The 20,903-nt window shown below is 50.0% G+C and overlaps 7 protein-coding genes across 7 annotated transcripts; 2 read left to right on the top strand and 5 right to left on the bottom strand.

Moving 5' to 3' along the window:
* Positions 1-449: 449 nt before the first annotated feature.
* On the top strand, positions 450-3,292 carry ABOM_011537 (chloride channel protein; the record flags this gene model as incomplete). Its single annotated transcript, XM_022538665.1, has 7 exons — positions 450-912; positions 968-1,035; positions 1,088-1,447; positions 1,497-1,574; positions 1,622-1,947; positions 1,993-2,347; positions 2,405-3,292. 7 exons carry the CDS (start codon positions 450-452, stop codon positions 3,290-3,292), a joined length of 2,538 nt encoding a protein of 845 aa, XP_022383334.1.
* Positions 3,293-3,875: 583 nt separating this feature from the next.
* On the bottom strand, positions 3,876-4,147 carry ABOM_011538 (uncharacterized protein; the record flags this gene model as incomplete). The annotated part of the gene is made up of 2 exons (XM_022538666.1): positions 3,876-3,978; positions 4,068-4,147. The coding sequence occupies 2 exons, from the start codon at positions 4,145-4,147 to the stop codon at positions 3,876-3,878; spliced, it is 183 nt and encodes a 60-aa protein (XP_022383337.1).
* Positions 4,148-4,751: 604 nt separating this feature from the next.
* On the bottom strand, positions 4,752-5,917 carry ABOM_011539 (pyridoxamine-phosphate oxidase PDX3; the record flags this gene model as incomplete). Its single annotated transcript, XM_022538667.1, has 3 exons — positions 4,752-5,120; positions 5,201-5,757; positions 5,839-5,917. 3 exons carry the CDS (start codon positions 5,915-5,917, stop codon positions 4,752-4,754), a joined length of 1,005 nt encoding a protein of 334 aa, XP_022383336.1.
* A 732-nt stretch (positions 5,918-6,649) lies between these two features.
* On the bottom strand, positions 6,650-10,462 carry ABOM_011540 (pentatricopeptide repeat protein; the record flags this gene model as incomplete). The annotated part of the gene is made up of 1 exon (XM_022538668.1): positions 6,650-10,462. One exon carries the CDS (start codon positions 10,460-10,462, stop codon positions 6,650-6,652), a length of 3,813 nt encoding a protein of 1,270 aa, XP_022383338.1.
* A 2,136-nt stretch (positions 10,463-12,598) lies between these two features.
* erg8 (phosphomevalonate kinase) lies at positions 12,599-14,100 on the top strand (the record flags this gene model as incomplete). The annotated part of the gene is made up of 2 exons (XM_022538669.1): positions 12,599-12,951; positions 13,002-14,100. 2 exons carry the CDS (start codon positions 12,599-12,601, stop codon positions 14,098-14,100), a joined length of 1,452 nt encoding a protein of 483 aa, XP_022383339.1.
* A 1,502-nt stretch (positions 14,101-15,602) lies between these two features.
* Positions 15,603-17,377, bottom strand: ABOM_011542 (putative MFS monosaccharide transporter; the record flags this gene model as incomplete). Its single annotated transcript, XM_022538670.1, has 5 exons — positions 15,603-16,004; positions 16,142-16,454; positions 16,511-17,051; positions 17,117-17,224; positions 17,281-17,377. 5 exons carry the CDS (start codon positions 17,375-17,377, stop codon positions 15,603-15,605), a joined length of 1,461 nt encoding a protein of 486 aa, XP_022383340.1.
* Positions 17,378-18,008: 631 nt separating this feature from the next.
* ABOM_011543 (uncharacterized protein) lies at positions 18,009-19,504 on the bottom strand (the record flags this gene model as incomplete). Its single annotated transcript, XM_022538671.1, has 3 exons — positions 18,009-18,248; positions 18,303-19,210; positions 19,285-19,504. 3 exons carry the CDS (start codon positions 19,502-19,504, stop codon positions 18,009-18,011), a joined length of 1,368 nt encoding a protein of 455 aa, XP_022383341.1.
* Positions 19,505-20,903: the final 1,399 nt, after the last annotated feature.

The raw sequence follows: 20,903 nt of genomic DNA on the forward strand, positions 1-20,903 counted from the left end.
TGGGTAGGAGGTGTTGAGCAGCTGAGCCTGGCGCGTGCGGCGTGGAAATCCATATAGCGCGTGGCGTCAGTGCCGATAAAATACGCATTTAGTTATCTAGTTGGATCCCACACTGCAGATCGACTACAACTGATAAGCTGTTATTTTTTGCTTTTTGTGGATTCTCCTGATCAATCTTCGTTATAGATAGTTTACAACACTTTCGCATCGCTTTAATTTGAAATGATTGCATATGAATGATCAAAATATTGTTCCTTTGTCCTTAACTGCCGAAAGGCGGGAAATCATTTAGCTTGCTCCCTCACGTGGCCGCGCGGCTCTCCCTCGATAATGAAGCTACTATCAATCAATCAGTCGTCATACTCCGAGAGGAACAGCTCTACCACTTACTCTTCTCGGTTGCCTTTGACTATGCTCCCATCGCACATCCAGTCCATGGTATGAGCTCAATGCCTGACTCATCAACCTCCCCGCGTTCACCCTCAGTACTATCTGAGCGTCGGAATTGGAGGAGGCTATCAGGCTTATCCACGTCCTCGGCCGCCCAGCAACCAGCCAACGGTCACTCCTCCGCAATCACAGAAGAAATCAGCGAGATCAAACGATATGAGGATTTCACAACTATCGACTGGGTTCAGGATGCGGTGCACGAACAAGCGCGACGGAGAGCAAAGCGACGAGATGGGTTTGGTTTTTGGGATCAAGAAGGCGCTTTTGGGTGGAGACGCAAAGTGCGCGAGTCCTACGACGCTGGGCAAGCTTGGCTAGTTATCACGATTGTTGGCGCTGTGATTGGGTTTATCTCGGCCTTTCTAAACATTATCACTGAGTGGTTGTCGGATATCAAGCTAGGCCATTGTACAACAGCATTCTACCTCAATGAATCATTCTGTTGCTGGGGCGCGGAGGGAGGTTTGTTGCGACTGCCGCCTTACTGGCTAATGTGCTGGAGCTTACAAGTTCATAGGTTGTCCCGAATGGAAGACGTGGACTTCTTGGTGGCTCTTGAATTATGTCATCTATATCTGCTATGCGGTACGCTATCCCTGCTCCGGGATTGCAGAGGTTGTTGCTAAGTCCCAGACAGATGCTATTTGCCTTGATTGCTGCGAGTCTAGTCAAATCGTTCGCCCCCTATGCCGCTGGTTCTGGTATCTCCGAAATAAAATGCATTATAGCTGGTTTTGTTATGAAAGGTTTCCTGGGGGCATGGACGCTCTTGATAAAGTCCATTGCATTGCCGTTGGCCATCGCCTCCGGCCTCTCTGTGGGTAAAGAGGGTCCTAGTGTCCACTTTGCCGTTTGCGCGGGGAATGTCATCTCGCGGCTTTTCAGCAAGTATAAACAGAGTGCTTCAAAGACTAGAGAGGTCTTGACAGCCACAGCCGCGGCTGGCGTGGCTGTCGCATTCGGCAGTCCTATTGGAGGAGTGCTCTTTTCCCTCGAGGTACGGGCATGTGGATTTATTGCTGAGGCCGGATACTGATTGTCTATAGGAAGTGGCATCATATTTCCCACTTAAAACTCTATGGCGCAGCTACTTTTGCGCCTTGGTAGCGACTGGCGTGTTGGCGGTTAGTACCCACCATGTAATCGGCTGTCAAATGCTAACATTCCCCAGGCGATGAACCCTTTCAGGACTGGACAGCTGGTTATGTTCCAGGTGCAATACGACCGTACCTGGCATTTTTTCGAGTTGATATTCTTCGTTTTCCTTGGTGTGTTTGGTGGATTGTACGGGGCCTTTGTGATCAAGTGGAACCTTAGGGTCCAAGCATTCCGGAAGAAATATCTCTCGCAACATGCTGTTATGGAATCGGTTATCCTAGCCGCGCTAACAGCGGTACTATGCTATCCCAACATGTTCTTGAAGATTAACATGACAGAGATGATGGAGATCCTGTTCCGGGAGTGTGAAGGCGGTCATGACTACCATGGCCTTTGCGAGTAAGTAATTCCAAGGAGACTCACAAGCATTGCTTACCAGGTTAGGTCCAAAAACCGGTGGCCTTTGGTCGGGTCGCTCGCCATCGCGACAATTCTCCGTATATTTCTGGTCATCATATCCTACGGCTGCAAAGTACCTGCGGGAATTTTCGTACCGTCGATGGCGATCGGAGCATCGTTTGGCCGTTTGGTTGGGATCCTTGTCCAGGCGTTGCACGAACGTTTCCCTGATTCGGCGTTCTTCGCGGCCTGTGAACCGGATGTGCCATGTATTACCCCAGGAACCTATGCCTTTTTAGGCGCAGGAGCAGCTTTGAGTGGTATCATGCATTTGACCATCTCAGTCACGGTCATTATGTTTGAATTGACCGGAGCATTGACTTATATTCTCCCCACCATGGTACGCTCATACCTATAGAACATCTTCTTATACACAACTGACATACCTGTCTTGTAGATCGTGGTAGGAGTCACGAAAGCCGTTAGTAGCCGCTTTGGCAATGGTGGTATTGCGGACCGAATGATCTGGTCCAATGGTTTTCCTTTCCTCGATAACAAGGAAGACCATGTCTTCAACGTCCCTGTGTCGCACGCGATGACAGCCGACCCAGTCACGCTTCCTGCATCCGATTTTCCCGTGCGCGAAGCAGAGCATCTTCTAAACGATAATAGATTCCAAGGCTTTCCCATCGTCGACAACCGAACGAATAAGACACTCGTCGGATACATTGGCCGCACAGAACTACGGTATGCCATTGACCGCGCTAGAGCGGAAGGCATACTCGCCCCTAATGCTCGATGTGTGTTCACCAAAGAAGCTGCTGAAGCTTCAGTAGCACGCAGAGCGTCTTCTTCATCACCACATCACTTAGCTCCTGATACTTTTGATGCCATCCAACAGAGCGTCGGTTCCAGCTTCATAGACTTCAGCAGATACGCGGACCACACGCCACTAACCGTGCATCCGCGTCTGCCCCTGGAGACCGTGATCGAAATCTTTAAGAAGATTGGACCGCGCGTTATCCTCGTGGAGCACCGCGGCCGCTTAACTGGCCTCGTCACTGTCAAAGATTGTCTGAAGTACCAGTTCAAGGTCGAAGCCCAGGAACACGCACTTGCCGCGACCCAGGCTTCGGAAGGCCCACTGGGAGACCAGACAAGTGCTCGATCTGGCGACACGCTGGAGGAACGAGTATGGAACTTCATACAACGAATCGGCTCCAAATTGCCCCGTTGGCGGCCAGCGAGTCGAGTCGCTTTGTCCGACCACCACGAAGGAAGGGGCATCTCGACCGGTACTGATGACGAAAACGATAGACTGATGGAACTGGAAGAACGGCAATAGTGATATCGCTTTCCATGTTCATGTATATATATAGATATAGAACCTGTATGATTTAAATCCTTATGAATCCCAGAATAACCATACATGTCATACATCCTTCCCAGAACTCCATCATACATCCAAACAATCACATAAACCCATTCAACCAATCTATATTAACACTGATGCAAACACACATACTCTACAATAACCCTTCCCCCAATCCAACCACCACAGAAAAAAAATAATAAAACGTAAATCTAATTATCCCTCATCCCAACCAAAACACACCCACCCCCCATCATCCCAGCCCCAACCCACCAAAGTCCACCCACCTCCTCCCTAAAAACCAACATACCCAGCATAGCCGTAACAAGAAAGTTCGCTGCTGTATTCGTAATCGACACCTTCACCGTCGACGGCGCAGCGTCAAGGCCCTCGTAAAAAGAGCCCACATAATCACATTACAGAGGACATTAAGACCCAGACAAGCCTGTTCCCACACTTAGTACACAAATTACATGACACGGAGTCAAACAATGAATGCCCCTAGGAGAACCAAGGGGGTAATGCTTAGATAAAGGGACGGAAAGGGACGGGAGAATCATACACCCCTAACCAGCATCTCCAGGGTCGGATGATCGCCTGTTAGACTCAGGAAGGCGAGGAGAGATTTCGAGAAGGTTGTTGTTTGGGTATCGGTTGTCCTGGGGCTCTGTTAGATTCTCTTATCTTTCTTATTGGTCATTTGAAGGGGTGGGCACTGCTATGAGTTATTTAGCAATGGCAAACGTACAGTTTCGCGAAAAGGCCGTTTAGGGCGGCGAACGCGCCGCTTGCTAGGGCTAGGACTACCCAGCGGGAGTGTGTGGACATTTTCTCTATTTGGTTTATTTGCTTTTGTTATATACTGGGGGTTTAGTTGGTGAGGGTGGTTGGGGTTAAGGGGAATGATTTGTAGACGGATGGTTGATATGTCGATGGAGTGTAGGGTGTTTCTTGGCGGGTTTTGCCAAGTGTTTGGGGTACTTTGGGAGATAGGGCTGGTTTGTATGTGTATACGGGGCTGGGTTTATTTTTTGAATTGTTACTGATGTGTTAGGGATAGATAGTTGATAGTGCTTTGCTTTCTAATAGTCATTGGTGAAATTATGGGTTTTAGGGGGCTTTGGTCCCTATGAAGCCTTTCATTTAGATCCGATAATGGCCTAATGTAAGACAATTGCAGCATCGACACGCTAGAACTCCAATGTCTCGGGGCTTGTCAACTACAATAGTTGGCCATAGCCCAGATACTTTTAAAACATCTTTTATTAGACTCCGTCGATGACTATGGTCTCTGGTCATTTCGACGGCTCAAGATACCGCAGGAACTTCAATTGTTAGTGACAAATAGTAAATAGAGTAGGTCTCGTCGATCGAATACCAAAATCGCTACTCGCTAGTTATATATAGTAACCCATCTAGTCTATACTATAGTCTAAGGCGATAGTCGTTCAACCCGCCATTTATACGAGTCACTCTGCGAGTCATGCACCCTCACATACCGGAAGCGATCATGCAGTCGACTGCGCCGTCCCTGCCAGAACTCTACCGACTCCGGCACCAGACGCACGCCGCCCCAAAACGGAGGCAATGGGATCTGCTCCGTATTGGCGAACCTCTCCTCCATTTCCCGTACCCGCTTCTCTAGCAGCGCCCGGCCGTCATCGATATCCGTTTCATCCACGTCACCCGGAATAGCCTGGGGACACACATCCTGTGCGAGGCTCTTCCGCCGCCGCTCGATCAGACTGTCCGGCTCTGCGGACCAGAGCACCTTGCTCTGCCAGCTGGCCCAGCCGCCGATCTGGCTACCCCGTTCGCGGGTCCGCCAGTACAGCTCGCTCTCTTCGCGGCTAAGGGGTTCAATGAGCCTTCGATACGCACCTGCCGTTCGGTAGTTCCCCAGCTGAATGTGAGGGCGGCCCATCTGTTGCCTTGTGGCATTCCGTCGTCATCTGCGCCGGGCTCGGGCATGGCACCCAAAACACAGTCTCCACCTGCTTGAGTGCCAAAGACCTGTGCGCCCTTCCCTTGCCGACTGCCCCAGTTGCTGTAAACTACCCAGCCTCGCTCGTCAAGCTCCTTCAGATATACAACGCGCGCGCTCACCCGGCCGGAGGGCAAAGACGCCGTAGCCAGCGTACATGTTTCCGGGGCCGACGACGCAGACAATCGCGGGTCGCGGAACCAGGTATGGAATTGATGAAGCGGATTGGTGGGGTGCATCTGGGAGACAGTGAGCGGTGGGTTGGTCACGAACTGATGCGCGCGAGCGGGATGGGAGACGATCTCTTTTTCGGTAACGGAGTTGGGCGTGGAGGTCTCCGACCGAAGGGCCTCAGCGACAAGTCGAGAGACAGTGGCAGGTGTAGCGACTTCCGGCTTGTGGGGAGGCGTTGCTTGGTCATTAGGGGTTGATACTTGGATGTCACCCGGTGCAACTGGCAAATGTGGGGATGTGTCAGCAGCTATGTTTGTAGAACGGTGGTTATGCCGGTTGAATTTGGACGAGTAGAACCTACAGATTAGCTTTCTGGGGTGTTTCCCATGGTCATCTCCTGGGCTGGCGGGGTGGCCAGCTGTTGGATTCTCTGAACTCATGGCGGATAGGTGTCGCGGGGTTGGGTGGTAGCACTGGGCGAATTGTATGCGCCGGAGAGAGAAGTGAGTTGAAGACGACAGCCGGAGAGGACGCATAGGCTGTCTTCTACCGACGAAGAAGTAATTGGAGTTGAGTGAACGAGGAGTCAGAAAGGACGAGGGTTGAAGTGTGACCGTTGCATGGTTCAATGACTTAATCTCTTCCGCGGGGTTGGCCGATAAACGCCGATACCAAAGTCCGTCGCCAGTCCGTCCCCAGAACAAGCACAGGTTTTCTACTTGGAAGCAAACAGCATTCTCCGGTTCATAGGTTTAATATGGATTATCCAAAACTGTTCTGTGTACAGCACAGAAGTCTTAAGATTCAACAAGAATTGCAGCCAGGATTCCCCTGACTAGAGAGTTGGGAGTGTCTATGGAACAGATAAGAAATAGTAAATAACCCTGACACCAAGTATAACCCAGTTTTTACATGAACGCCATATCCGCTCGCTGAATGCAAACCATAAACAGAATGTAGGACAAATGTACACCAAATGGGCATGGTATTGCCTCCCAAATGCCAATGCAGAGACCAAATGGGCTGGAAACAGCCAAAGACAGGGATCCAGCCCTGAGAACATATTAAAAATGAATATTCTTTTATCCCTTTTCGATTCAAAACGGCAGATTTGAGCCCGCTTGAATCGAGAAGGTGGAAGGCAACGGTTCGTCAGTGGATGACGCGAGCGCCTACAAGGCAGCGGCGACCGCGGCGCCGCCACCGACAAGATCCACAATCTTGCTAGCGACAGCGGTCGGGTATCCGCGAGACAGCATCTCTTGCACAATACGAGAGGCGTTCTCTCGCTCGTTGGCGATGAGGAATGCACGAGTCATAGCCTCGTAAGTGCTGGGCTCCCGCTTGTCCACACCGATGGTATCATAGATGGCTTTGGCTTTGCTCACGTTGCCCTCAGTGGCCCACCCTTGGATAAGAGTGTTGGCAATGTAGGCAGTCATATCAACCCTACGCTGGGCCATATCCTTCACAATGCCCTCAGTTTGTGCGACCTGGTGGTTGGCCACCATGGCCTCTAGGAGGGCCTGGTACAGGCATGGTTGGAGTCGCACTTTGCTGTTGGAGACGACTGAGTTGAAAACCTCCTGAGCAGCCTTCATGTCATGCATCACACAGCCATGGGCATGGATGAGGGATGCATAGTGCACGGCCTCGGGTTGCTGTCCGGCGGCTTTGATGGTCTCGAGTACTTTCTCAGCAGCCTTCATATCTACAGGCTCTAGAGAAGCGTATGCGTCGATGAGCAACTTGTAGGTGTGCATGGTGGGCTGGATATTACGGCTGAGCATACGCTCATAGTATGCCAGAACCTTGCTGCGGTCGCGCTTGGTGTTCAGGAAGTACTGAATCATGGAATTGTAGGGAGCTGGGCGAGGCTTGTAGTTGGGCATCGACTCCATCTCCTCAAACATCTCTTCGGCGAAACGTTCATCGCTGACTCGGCAAAGGGCATTCACAATTGTTCCGTAGGTAACACTGGTGGGACGCACACCCTGGGCACGCATCTCAGCGAAGTACAAGAGACAATCATCAATACGACGGGCTTTGCCAAGCTTTCCGATCAAGGCGTTGTACAAGAACGAGGTAGGCTCAACTCCTTCGGCGACCGCACGGTGGAAGATCTTCAGGGCTTCGGTCGCTTCGTCGAAGGTCTTGGTCGATTCCTTGAGCGTGGTGATATAAAGACCGAAGGTGTTGGCCGACGGAGCGGAGCCGAGTTCCGAAAGCTCCTGGTGATATTTGGAGGCGAGGCTGCGGTCATTAAGGGTAAGACAGGAGGCTACCATGGCGTCAAGAATTGACACCCAACCGTACTTGACAGCGTGATACTGGTGCAGGAGAGGGACGTCGCGGCGAGCCATGCTCAGGATTTCATGGACCAAATCGTTGCGATGACACTTGGCGGCAGCGGTGATCAGTTTGGCATAGGTGATGTAGCGAGGATGACGGCCAGAGCGGCGCATGTTCCGAAGCCGAGCCAAAGAATCGTTGAGGTGGGACTCAGGGCGACCGCTGGTGCTTTCCAACTGTTCGGCAATCATCGCAGACCCTTTGAAATCGGTGGCATAGGCGTACGGGTCGAACGAGTCTTCGCTGGGCGCAGAGGTCATCGCCGACATCTCAGAGACCGGAGTGTGGCGATCGGACATGAACGAAGAAGGGCTGGAAGTGAGCCCAAGGTGGTCGTGCCATCTCCTTACCATGTCAGGACGGCTGTTGAATAGCTTCCCGACCGCCTGGTCGACGACGCGAGTGGTGTACGGATCCATTTGAAGCCCGGTAGCTAAGGCGATGTCGAGCATGTGAGAAAAGCGAATCGGGTGCGCAACATCCAAAGACGCGGAGCTGTTGACAAGCATGCCGGCCTGGACCTGGAGAGCAAGGGTTAGGTCGCGGGGGTTGAGCTGTTGGATGGCAATAGGACCGAGGCTGGCGACAGCGTGGTCAGCGACCGGGGAGACCAGTCCACCGTTCTCGACCATTGACCAAAGGAGAGCCATGACAGTTTGGGGAGAGAGGACGGCAGCAGTCTGGATAAGTACGCGACCGATGAGATGAAGACTTTCATTGATCTGCTCCCGGACAGAGTTGAGTAGATAAGGGTTGTCAATCGAAGCGTTGCGGACCCGTCCAAACATATTACGGGCCTCGATCAAGGCTTCTTCGATCTGACCACTCTTCAATAAGGCCACCGAATACATAGCCGTCGGCTGAACCATGTCCGGTGTTGTCTGACCCACAGTGCTTAGCATCACCCACAGAGGCCTAGCGGCCGACACGTTGCCTTGACGCACGTACAATGCCAGCATCGAGATAGCAGGGGCATGACGTTTTGTGGTATCAGTAGGCAGGCAATCGTATGCTTCGGAAGCCGTTTTGAGGTTACCGGCATCCGCCGCGGCGATGCAGATTTCGGCCATGGCATGATCCAGGGCCCCATCGCGCAACTGGGCCTTAGCTTGACTCAACGCCTTATCATACTCACCCGATTTTAAGGAGTGCGAAACAAGACCATCTCGAACGATCACGGTTTCAACAGCATCTTTCCGAGTTTCTCGATTTTCTGTCACCTCATCGAAGGAGGCCCGGATCCGCTCCAAAAAGCGGAAAGCCTCCTTCTCCTTACCACACGATAGATACGCTTTGACCAACGCAGCGTACACCTGGCCATCCAGACGTTGAACGATGCTGAACGTACCATTATCGTCTGAAATTGCGAGAGCCTTATATTCGTTGTAGCACTCGATAGCGCTCTTCAGATCTCCAGTAGAGGCGAATGCATCGATCATCGACGGGAAGATAGAGGCATGCGGTGTAACTTTCTGGGTTTCCATGTGGCCGTAGATGCGAATCATATTCTCAACTTGACCCTCCCTCGCACATGCGATAATTAGGCGGCTGTACGTGTCTAATGAAAAGACGACATCGGTGTGTCTTGTCGTGGCAGTGTCAAATAGTTTGATAGCGATGCCGAGTGAATGGTCTTCATCGAGAATGGCTCGCTCTAACTCGCTCGAGTGGAGCATGAACTTGCCAGGCTCTTCCATTCCTCCGTAGCGGATCCGGTCCCGCTCGAGCGATTTCTTGGACTTCAGGGCATCGTGTGCGCGCTCCACGAATAGCTGGACGAGGGTCCGATACGTCTGCTCGTCGGGAATTACCCTACGACGGAGCATATCGGAATAAACATCCAGTGCCTTCGGGATCGCCTGAGCGGTGTCACCATGAAGCTGTACAGCTGATTCTAGCAGGGCATTGTAAGCACCGACCGTGGGAGTCAAGCCATCCCTTAGCAGTGCTTCGAAAGCACTCGGGATCTCAGCGTACTTCTTCGTCAAAGCCAGCTGGATAATCTGATCGGAAGCGATGCGAGCTTGTTCCGTGGAGACATCCTCGATGGCAGCTACGTCCGCTGGTAGTTCAGGAAATGCCTCCGTGGCCGAGTTATCCTTTGCTTCGGATGCCTCCTCAGCTTGGGCTTGCTCTTCCTGGATCTGAATCTCGCGAGCTACCGCCTCCTCCACCTGAGCGCTAACATCGGCGTTGGCAGAGGCCTTCGTGATATGTGGCGAGTCGAAGTTATGGGAATTCGTTGAATTCAGGCCATCCTCGGATTTTGCTGCTTCTTCCGGCGTTGACGGTTTCCAGCCCAATTTCCGCTTCACCTGAAACTGTTTCCAATCACTATCATCGCCAGTCTGCTGAGCGTGTTGCCACGCGGCATAATACGCCGCGAGACCTAAGTCTCCTGAGCCCGAGCCGCCCTGGCTGGCTTTGGCGCCAGCGCCGGAAGAACTTGAGGGTTGGAATACATTTTGCAAGGCACTCCGGGAGACCTTTGCCGGTTGATTGGCGAGTTGATTGAATGTGGCGGAAGACGCGTAGGAAGACTGCGACGCCGCAACTACCGACTGAGCATAGCCATGAGTGAAGGCTTTGGTGAAACTCTGACGTGCGAGATGGGTAAACGGTTTGAAGACCATTTATCTGGCAGGAGTCCTCTTCAACGAGAAGAGGCAATGCTGGTTCCAATGTTAGTCACGCGACCATTCTCTTAGTTCCGCCTTTCCGGCTTCTGGAGATGTGTTATCTGGCTCATACCTTGCAATCAAAATAATAATACGGATGCAGGTTCATTTGACGACAACTGGCCGTCAAAGGAACGCGCTGGTATATACAAGGGAATTGAAACGAACGAAGGAAAAATTCTTCTCGTTAAGATGTCGAAAAATATGACAGATCGGACAAGAGGGAATGGATGGATATTTGAGAGAAGGCGAGAATAATCGTTGACCAATCCTAAAGCAGATTAGTGCCGATCCCGCTACTTGACCCCTTTGAGGATACTAATTAATTCAATAGGTTAGTGTAGTGCTAGAGCTGATCGTACCTTTGGGGAACGAATCGTCTTGGATGGAATTCTAAGGAATGAACCCTCGGGTATGTATCTACAAGACGCAGGGGGCAGACAATCCTACATTTAAAACATCCAGACAGGAACCAGGGGGAGGGTAAAAGGAATATGGCTATGCTTTTTCTAAACATGTCCGATGCGAACTAGAATACACGAGAAAATAAAATAAAAAAAATTCAAAAAAAAGTACTACAGCTCGCCCTCCGTCATTCCCTCGTTGCCTAAGGCTATTTCCACAGGTCAGGTGGCCCTAGAACCCCGGGATAAGAAGCCGTCAGGGGACTTGACCCAATCGGCGGGCCGTTCACACTGGGGCCATAGGAAGATTCAGGAGCGGGAATTCTTAAGTTCCTGATGCCTGGCCAAGCGTGACTCACCGCGTCCCGGCTCATTTTCTTTAGACCCTCCTCCGGAGTTTGGCGTCTAAGCCCCGAGTGGGACTGGATCCTAAGCTCCGGATATCCGAAGACCGAGCGACCGACGGAGGTGCCTGAGGCGATATTTTCTATTGTGCTTGTATGGCTAGGGTTTTGCCCATGGTCATACAAGCACAAGTACTAGACTACTAACTAGTTCGAGGACAAACAAAAGGTATTAGTAAACTGCGAACATTGAATTTTCCCCTCTAAGCAGAGACGGAGCACGGTTGAATTAACTTTTCTTCCATCTCCATCGCGGTACGTAATTGCAGTCTCAGTCATGCTATTCGACGAAAGGGATAAACTCCCATGCAGAAGAGACCACTTGTCCTTCTTTAGGGCCAATGGTCTTGTTTGAATCCTTGCTTAGCCAGCACTTATTCGCTCGTTTTCCGAATTTATTGTTGAATATAAGTACGGGGGTAACGGCGAACGGAGAACAGTACAAAAGAGTATCCGTACACCTGATCAAATGTCCGACGGGAAATTCCCGATATGTCATACGATGGTCAGAGCATCAACAGTTACCCTAACAAACAAGGCTTCAACACCTGCTCTCGGCGGCTCACTGCCACCAATAATAGTGGGCAGAACCCGACAACCTAGTATTAAATAGCATGATGATGGAACATTGAACCCGATCGATGAGGGGTGTAACTTCACTGAAGGTTTGTTGTTGGTGAGTGAGAGGAGGGAGTCCTCTTAGTCAGCGGCGTCACATCAGAGCTCAAGCCACACAAACACCAATCTCAGCCACAATATATATCAGCTGCAGCCACAACATGGAAATCAAACAGTGGAACGATGATACGAGCTCTGGAAAACCTCCCTCTCAGACGAATAATCAATCTCATCTACGCAAATAATCATAATAATAATAATCGTATTGTTTGCTTCGTGCACAGGTGAATCTTCTGAGGGTTAAACTTGTCTATCCTATCTTCGGTGACGATTCGAGGCGGGGCACTTTTGACCGATTCGGGAAGGAAACGACATAGATTACTACATTGGACCGGGGTACCTCACTGTGTTGTCGATAACGCTGATCTCTCGCCTACGCTCGCCCTTTGCAATTTGATTTTTCTCGGATTGGTGCGTACAATTCTAGCGCAACCGATACTCTATACAGAATCGCACAACAGTTTCCCCTGGGACGTATATGGAGTAGTAACTGACTATTGAGATTCAGTGCTGAAGCAATCGCCAGATCCAGTTCGACTAACCAGTCCGTGGGATTTTTCGTAACAAAAGAGAACCTCCTAGTCGAACAATCGCCGGCCGCCCTCATGTCCTATCCTCCATCCGGGAGCACCGCCTTGTCCGCCCCGGGCAAGGTCCTTCTTACCGGTGGTTACCTCGTTTTAGACCGCAATTACACGGGGACGGTAATCGCACTCGATGCCAGAATTCACGTTATCGTTCAGCAATTGAGAAGAGGTCATCGACGTGGTGCATCATCCAGCTCAGCAAAAGGGGGGTTCGATACGGAGACACTCGAGGACGGAAGTGCCGTGGACGAAAAGGATAAAGAGGATGTAGTGGTTGTACGCTCACCGCAATTTGTCAATGCTCTGTGGGAGTACGGCATACAGCGTTGTGAGAATGGAGGTGGAATCAAAGTGATTCAAAAGAACGAGGGGTAAGAGTATGTTCTCGGCCTCCCACTGTTCAAGAACTAAAGGATCCCAGGCGTGCCAATCCGTTCGTCGAGACTTCTCTCAACTACGCTCTCACCTATATCAGCTATGTGGCCGACTCGAAGGACTTTGGGTCCCTCTCCGTTACCATCCTGGCCGACACTGATTACTACTCCGAGACCGCCTTCTCTAGGGCTTCCGAGTCCCCTGGAAGATTCGTAAACTTCGGTGTTCCCCTCCATGAGGCTCACAAGACAGGACTAGGTTCCTCCGCGGCTCTAGTAACCGCCCTGGTGTCGTCACTGGTCATTCACCGTACCCTGCAGCCAGACGACCTTGGACCTGCTCGTGACAAGCTTCATAACTTGGCACAGGCTGCTCACTGTGCCGCTCAAGGTAAAGTGGGATCCGGGTTTGATGTGGCTGCTGCCATCTATGGCTCTTGCCTATATCGTCGATTCTCCCCAAGCATTTTGGAATCCGTCGGCGACGCCGGTTCACCTGGATTTGAAGAACGGTTGTTTGCAGTTGTGGAGGACGTTGACCCTAAAAACCCATGGGATACAGAGTGCCTGGATTTCGGCTTGCGACTTCCTCGAGGCATGCAGATGGTCCTGTGCGACGTAGAGTGCGGGTCGAATTCTCCTTCGATGGTCAAGAAAGTGCTCGAATGGCGAAAACAGAACCAGCAGGAAGCCGATCTTCTGTGGGCTGCCCTCCAGTCAAACAACGAAAGGCTCTGCCTTCAGCTCAAGCAGCTAGCCCAGAGCCCTGACCAAGAATCGCCCCACGATTTCAATGATGTCCGCAACCTCATTCAACGCTCTCGCAATCACCTTCGTAGCATGACCCGCAAGGCGGGAGTCCCCATTGAGCCGCGTGTACAGACGGAACTGCTTGACGCCGTGTCGGCCATTGACGGGGTGATTGGTGGTGTAGTTCCTGGCGCGGGAGGTTATGATGCGATTGCTGTCTTGATCCACGACGACCCGGAGGTGCTTAGCAAGTTAAATGAGCTCTTTGAGAACTGGGAGAGTAAGGTGGAGGACGACTTCGGTGGCAAGATTGGAACTGTCCGGCTCCTTGGTGTGCGTCATGGCTCAGATGGAGTCAAAAATGAGGTTCTCGAGCAGTATGCCGGCTGGATTTAAGTCGACAGTTTGTCCACATGCTCGCCATACACAATCACTAACCCAGATAGATACGAGTACTGTGCAGGTTGACAAAAATGGTTAGCTGACCCGGCATACATTACACCTGATCCCAGCGCTAATATTGATTCTCTGCTTTCTTCCCTTTTATCCCTTCCGTTAGCCCAAGCATTCCGTTACGAGCGATGCCAGTGATGAAGAGCATTTCTAGTCTAAGCACGATCATAACCATTGCATCTTAAGATGATAGCGTACACGAGATTGATAATGCAAAAAATGCTAGTAGACGTCTTGTGAAACGAGGCTGTTCAGCCTCCGTTCAATTCATGAAAAGTAAAACAAAACAGGGAACTTCAAATACAGCCAATTCCACTTTCAACCAGAGTCAATGTTACGATAATCGCAACTGGAGGTGCAGACAGAAAGAAAGCCAAAGCAAGCAAAACCCGAACTATACACCCCAAGTCCGACACCCAAAACACGACTACTTGCCAGCGCCTCAAAAAGTCGAGGACAAAAACAGAAGAATATGAAGAAGGAAGAGGCTATACCAAAAAAAACCAACAGCTCCACAAACCCGTAATCCCACTCCCCAGACTCACCTATGTGTGTATCTTGAACCCGAACTTCGGTGCTAAAACCTCGCTCCCGGACAATTACTCAAACCCCGAGAACAGCATATAAACCCATCCCACGGAGCCAAGTAGTGCTCAATGTACCCAACTCTATCAAATTATATACCTCAATTACCATCGTCTTTACCTTCGGACAAAGACACCACCGCACCCACTACTAATCGTCGATATGCGTTCTGCTCCCTTCAACCCGAACTTCTACTATAACCGTCGTCTTGATCCGCGATTTGGCCGCGGGGGTATCGGGGGATTGATCAAGGTTGCTCTTGTCGGGACTTGTGTTTGGATTGTTACGAAAAAGGTAATTCTAAGGTAAGGGATTTAAGTATTCTTGGTGTGGCTTTTTGGAGTGTGCTGATTTTGGGGTTGATTTTTAGTCCTGGTTCTGGTGGTACTAGGAGTACGTCCCAATAAGGGTCTGGTTTGGAGGGTAGTTTGATCTGATTGTTCATGGAGGGTGTTGTGTTGTGTTGTGACTTTGATCGTGTATTTGGCCTTGGTATATCCTTGCGGCCTTTTATTGTTATCATTCCGGCTTGCTTTAGAATACGCCATAGCTGCCAAAACTAGAGATGTCTTGTCTAATAATAAGAACAGTTCATGGCATTGGGCACGTAAACGACCTAAAGGTCTTCATAACTATAAACATAATATTCGTACTTGACATAATGATTCAAATGTATGTGCAGACATACAACACATCCATCGCATGAAAACATCCCCTGATAATCATGGGTATCCGGCAAAAGCAAAGTATAGGGAGTCCAAAACGCCGTCGTAGTACATGTTCTTTTGACTTTTGAAGTTTATGGTTCTAGTTAGTATAGTATGAATTGAAGGGTATCACACCATATAATAAAATTGCCCTTATAGTTGACTAGGCAGGTAGGACGAGTATTCCTGCGAGTCCTGGGGCGCATGTTCGGCGATTCGCTCCTCGACTTTCTCGTTGTTGTTGAGGATGCCGTACTCGGCTGCCTTGGCCTCGATTTCATCGTCGGAGAGCTTGGGGAGTTCTTTCGCAGCGCGCACGTAGCTCATCTTCTCCACGTAACCCTTGGCGAAGATCAGGTCGATCTCTTCCAGACTACGACCTGCAGTTTCTGGGTAGAAAAACCAGATGATGGGAATGAAGACCGCGTTCCACGCTGCGAAGAACAGGTATGTGCCCCAGCCGATATGTTCCACCATGACAGGGGTGATCATGACCACCGTAAAGTTGAACAGCCAGTTGTTGCAGGTGGAAATGGCGTTGGCCTTGGCTCGGGTCTGATAGGGGAGAGTTCGGCGGGATAGAGCCATGGTAGGGGCAGCCAGGTGGCTCCGAAGAAACACATGTACAGGAAAAAGCCGAAGACGGCTCCCTTTGCACTTTGTTCATCACCCGGAATAAGACAGGCGAATACAATGATCATTGCTGCGCACTGCCCGTAACTGCCTCCCAGGAACAATTTACGGCGGCCAATCTTTTCGATGAAGAACCATGAGAACGTTGCGAAGATGGCGTAGCATATCATGTTAATACCGCCTATCAAGAGCGCAAAGTTATGCGACTGGCCGATAGATTGCTCAAGCAAGACTGGGAGATAATAGATAACAGCGTTGCAGCCAGAGATCTGCTGGAACATCTGCGACGACGAGCCCACGAGCATGCGGCGCAGATGCTGGGACGGCCCACCAGTAAGCAGATCGCTGAACTTGGCTTTCGTGGCACCCGAACTGTCTCGTGGTAAGCTTCAAAGGCCGGGTATATATCATAGAAGAGGAAGACTTACGCTCGGACGGAATCGAGAATCAGATTCTTTTCCGTTTGAGTGTGACGATCCTCAATCTCAGTGCCAGCTAGCGCGGCGAGCACCCGCTCGCCTTCGGCGACTTTGTCGTGGGCGATGAGATAGCGAGGTGATTCGGGTAGGTAGAACATGCCGACAATGATAATGATTCCGAAGAAGACTTGGAACGCGATCGGAAATCTCCATACGAGGTCTTGTGGTCCGTAGTGTGCACCATAATCGATCCAGTATGCAATAGCTGTACCTATTGCGATGATACCACCTTCGATGCAGATAAGGAGACCTCGATTGCTGGTCTTGGAACATTCGGCTTGGTATGTGGGGATTGTCGAAGTGTTCATTCCATTCCCAATGCCAGTAATGACTCGACCGAAGATGAATTGAAGAAGGGGAAGCGAGCCGGGCATAGCAGCTACCTGAATAACGACACCAACAATCATAATAGTGGCACCAGCGATAACCATCCACCGGCGACCCGTTCGATCTCCAAATAGCAATGCAAGGATTGCTCCGAAGAGACAACCTACACTAGAGGATCAGCTTACTCAAACCGAAGGGTGCATTGTTACAACCTCATTGGCCACTTACCGACTTCATAGACTGCAGTTACAGTAGCCTGCATTGTATTGTCGTCCTTGGTTGCCGTGAACATGTCATTAAAGGCCGGGTCTGAGATGATGCCCGACATCACACCCTCTACAACCGCGGTCAGCGTAGCCTCCCCCAGATGTACGCAAAGAGTAGAGACTCACGATCATATCCGAAAAGCAAGAACCCCATTGTTGCAATGGTAGACACTGTCAGGGACAGTTTCCGCCCTGACATCCCCGCATAGGTGGGAGGCGCCATGATGAGAATACTATACTACGTTGAAAGCACAATTCGCAATATCCGAGGTAGAGCAGTAATTAAATTGTTATATAATTAGAAAGAGGGTGGACCGAGAAGTAAAACTTATGTACAAGACAATAGGATCAGACAGTTTTTAAGCAAGCATCGGCTCCAGGTCGACAGTCGTCGACGGGAGATACTGCGTGCGGTAACCTGTGGCGTCACATACCCCAATGTGGGAGGAAGACCCTATGGGGAGAAGGGTGTCCACCTCCACAATGATAGAGACCATGGGCAGTATAGTCCTTTGACATCATTCCAGAATTCCCTGACTGGAGGAAGTAATGAAGGGCCACTTGGAAGCACCATAGAGTGTAGAATCAGAGGTAGAGGTGGGACTTGTCACCAGCGCGGTGGAAGGGAAATGATGTAATACCCCTTCACAGAACACTTTAATTCCACCACACAGTCACGAGTCGTCCCCACCGATGGAGCCAACATGCGTGAAAATCTTTTTGCTTGTCGTCCAAAGGTTGCATGGTAGTTGTCGACGTCAAGTTTATCAAACCCGGCATAGTCACTATCATTGGTCGTAATGTAAGCCAAGTGAAAGCTTATGTCCACAATCTTCGGGAGCCCGATCCCGTCATCAAGAAACAGAATATCTACGGTCGTTTTCCGACCACCAATGCTGGTCTTGATCAGAATATCCTTGGTCAAAAGATCCCTCGGCGGGAACTGTGTTCAACGGCTTTATTTCACATGTTTGTGAATAAGCTGGCAGGGATGCGTTGGCGTGTTGTGCATAGCAGGATCGCAGCGATAGTGGAACCCTGGCGATCTTCTGCACGACCGGCGGCGCCCCATGTCTGGACATGGAAAACACAAACTGGATGCGTCATTACTACAAGTTTTTCTCGCACTAAATCACTGATGGACTTACATCAAGCCAATGGTACACTCTCACGCTCTTATACTCAGTGCTAAAGTGCATCCAATTATCGTCCGAATGGTCCTGGCAGGTGGGTAATGCCAAGTCGATATTCAGCGTCATGCCCTCGGAGGTCGGGGGTTTGTCCTCGCACTCCGACAGCACCACACTCTCTTGTACACCACAGCTGCTTTTTTCTGAAAGGTGGTCATCGTCTTCACCCAACCTATAGGGCGGCAAAGTGGGTACAAAGTCTTCTGCCGCTTCATATAAGAGTCTCCTCTTGAAAGGTCCAAGGCAGGAAACAAGACCATCTTTTCGGAGGAACTGAACGTTCTCTGCAATATAGATTTGCAAACCATGGAACCTCGTGTTGGCCAGCTCGGCAAAAGACACAGTCACAGGTAATATATGACAGAGAGGAGCGCCTCTTCTCGACATGAGGATGTCGCATCGGAGCAAACGCTTCCAGGACCGGGCAATGTAAACCGGCTCTGCATCCTCCACGAAATCCTCTGCCGGACAATGGATGGCAGCGATTGGCATGTTCTTGATGATGCTATGCCTGAAATGCCCTGGGAATTCTAGACATGCTCGGACATTATATCGAACGTGGCTTCGCCGTACATTAACAGACTCTGGCAACTGAGGGGGCAATATCATTTCGAAGTTGTAAGTATAGGTACCGGGTTTCAATAGCTGATACTCAGGCGCGGCGGTACTTTTGCATTTCGAACATAACTTGTTCGTGATGGTGCCCCACAATCTGCATTTTTGGCGCGATGTATTGCATTCCGTGGTACCCGTTTCCAACATTCCTAGATTTTCCTGATCGGCATGGTGTTGGGGTCCAGTCCCTGAGATATCCGGACCGAACACCGTCAGTGTACAATCTGTGATGGTCTTCGAATCATGAAGACCTACATCCTGTTAGACAATTCTCTAGCATCTTTGCCGTAGAGCAGTTTGTTCAACTGCATCTTGGATTCCTTACCATGAGGCCAGTGTACATGAGAAACCCCGCTAAAATTGACTGTTAATTTCTTCACCATTAACGTCTCCTTAACCTTCAATTCACAAAAACCCCTCAGGACGGCAGATTTATGCGTGTATGTAGGTATGAACACCGCGGGCTCAGTGAGATTGACAGTGAGCTCAGGCTCATTGGACTTAGTCCGGGTCATATAGTCAGTGTGTAGCGATGGCTGTAGCATTATTATGAGGTGAGAGTGATGTGAGAATTCTTGAATCAGTGAAAATCAAATTATCTAGGAGGACATCGTCTGTAAATAGTGGTATGGCGTGGCAGTACAGCTTGCAGCTTAAAAAAACAATGGTTCATGTTGGGAGCTTGGGCATATGACCCAACCAAATCTAGACCCAGTCCAGGAGACTTTGCATTGCACCAAAAGATATCTGCCGCGGAGACTCTGCATATCAGAACCAAGAATTGCATGACAGCAATTGGGAAGGCCCACTTGACTTCAACTAGACGTTTAGTCGGCTCGGGTACCACGGCTGAGGGATCTCAAACGGGCACATCTATTTCGACCCAAGGTATGACAGGCAAATGACCTTCAATTGCCATCGGATGATTCGATACCTTAATAATTTTCTGTATCAATTCATTGGGACGAACTATCTACATTGCTATTGTCAACGCGTCCCTCAGTTGGAAGTGATGTCACGATAGTCAGGGGCGTGCAGTGCGACTTTCCAGTTATTAGACCGCAGGAATCCTGTTGTGGCGATCAGGCGATGATAGACGAGCTAAGGTAAGGAAGTAGTGAAATGCTCTATAGTTCAGACATTCCAGAAGGCAAGGGACCCACCGACTCTTATCTGGACTCCGTTCGACTTTTGCTCATCCCCTATGAACAGGTTCGAGCTTTAGTCAGGTGAGAGCAGAAGATTTGCCTGGCAGGTGATCTGGCAGAAAAGAAATGCTCGGTGTTGGAAGACGTCGATTGTTAGCGGCTGAGTGGCGTGAGAGCATCCCTGTCATAGGATTGGCATACTACTATCTCCCGTCTAGGATTTCGGCCCTGGGGTGTATTCTGAATTACAGGGCAGTGACATCAATTCATTCTGTCATTACGAAATATGAAAGCATATGTGAAGAATAAATCCCTTGGGCTTTATAATTGGTTATTTTTTTTTCATTCCCCTTGGTCTTCTATGAGACTATGATGGAGGATTAATATTATACTTTTGTTGTGCATACTTTGTATGGGTACCTCGAAGATCAAGGAGACACTGTATTGAAAAAAAAAAAATCGGGACACTAAGTGGAGACCGTCTAGCTTGGCCCTACTGAGTAACAAATTATTCAATTGTATGACTGATGAGGCGACATATACAGTACACTAAGAGAACAGGATTTTCGGCAATTTCTTGCGCCATTAAGATAGCCGTTTTACCCGGTTCTTATCAACCTATTAATAGAGAATTTAAGTGGAATATCGCAAGGAATATCTTTTCTTCCAGTGATCTAGAAGATGGCAAAATCATCCCAATTTGTCACGATATTTTTCTAGGTTATCGCGGCATCAAAATGCCTCACTGATCTAGGTAGACGCTGAATTATACAGGCCTCTATATTTTCTGGAAAAG

Source organism: Aspergillus bombycis, assembly GCF_001792695.1.
Source record: "Aspergillus bombycis strain NRRL26010 chromosome Unknown contig00189, whole genome shotgun sequence".
Classification (NCBI taxonomy): Eukaryota; Fungi; Ascomycota; class Eurotiomycetes; order Eurotiales; family Aspergillaceae; genus Aspergillus; species Aspergillus bombycis.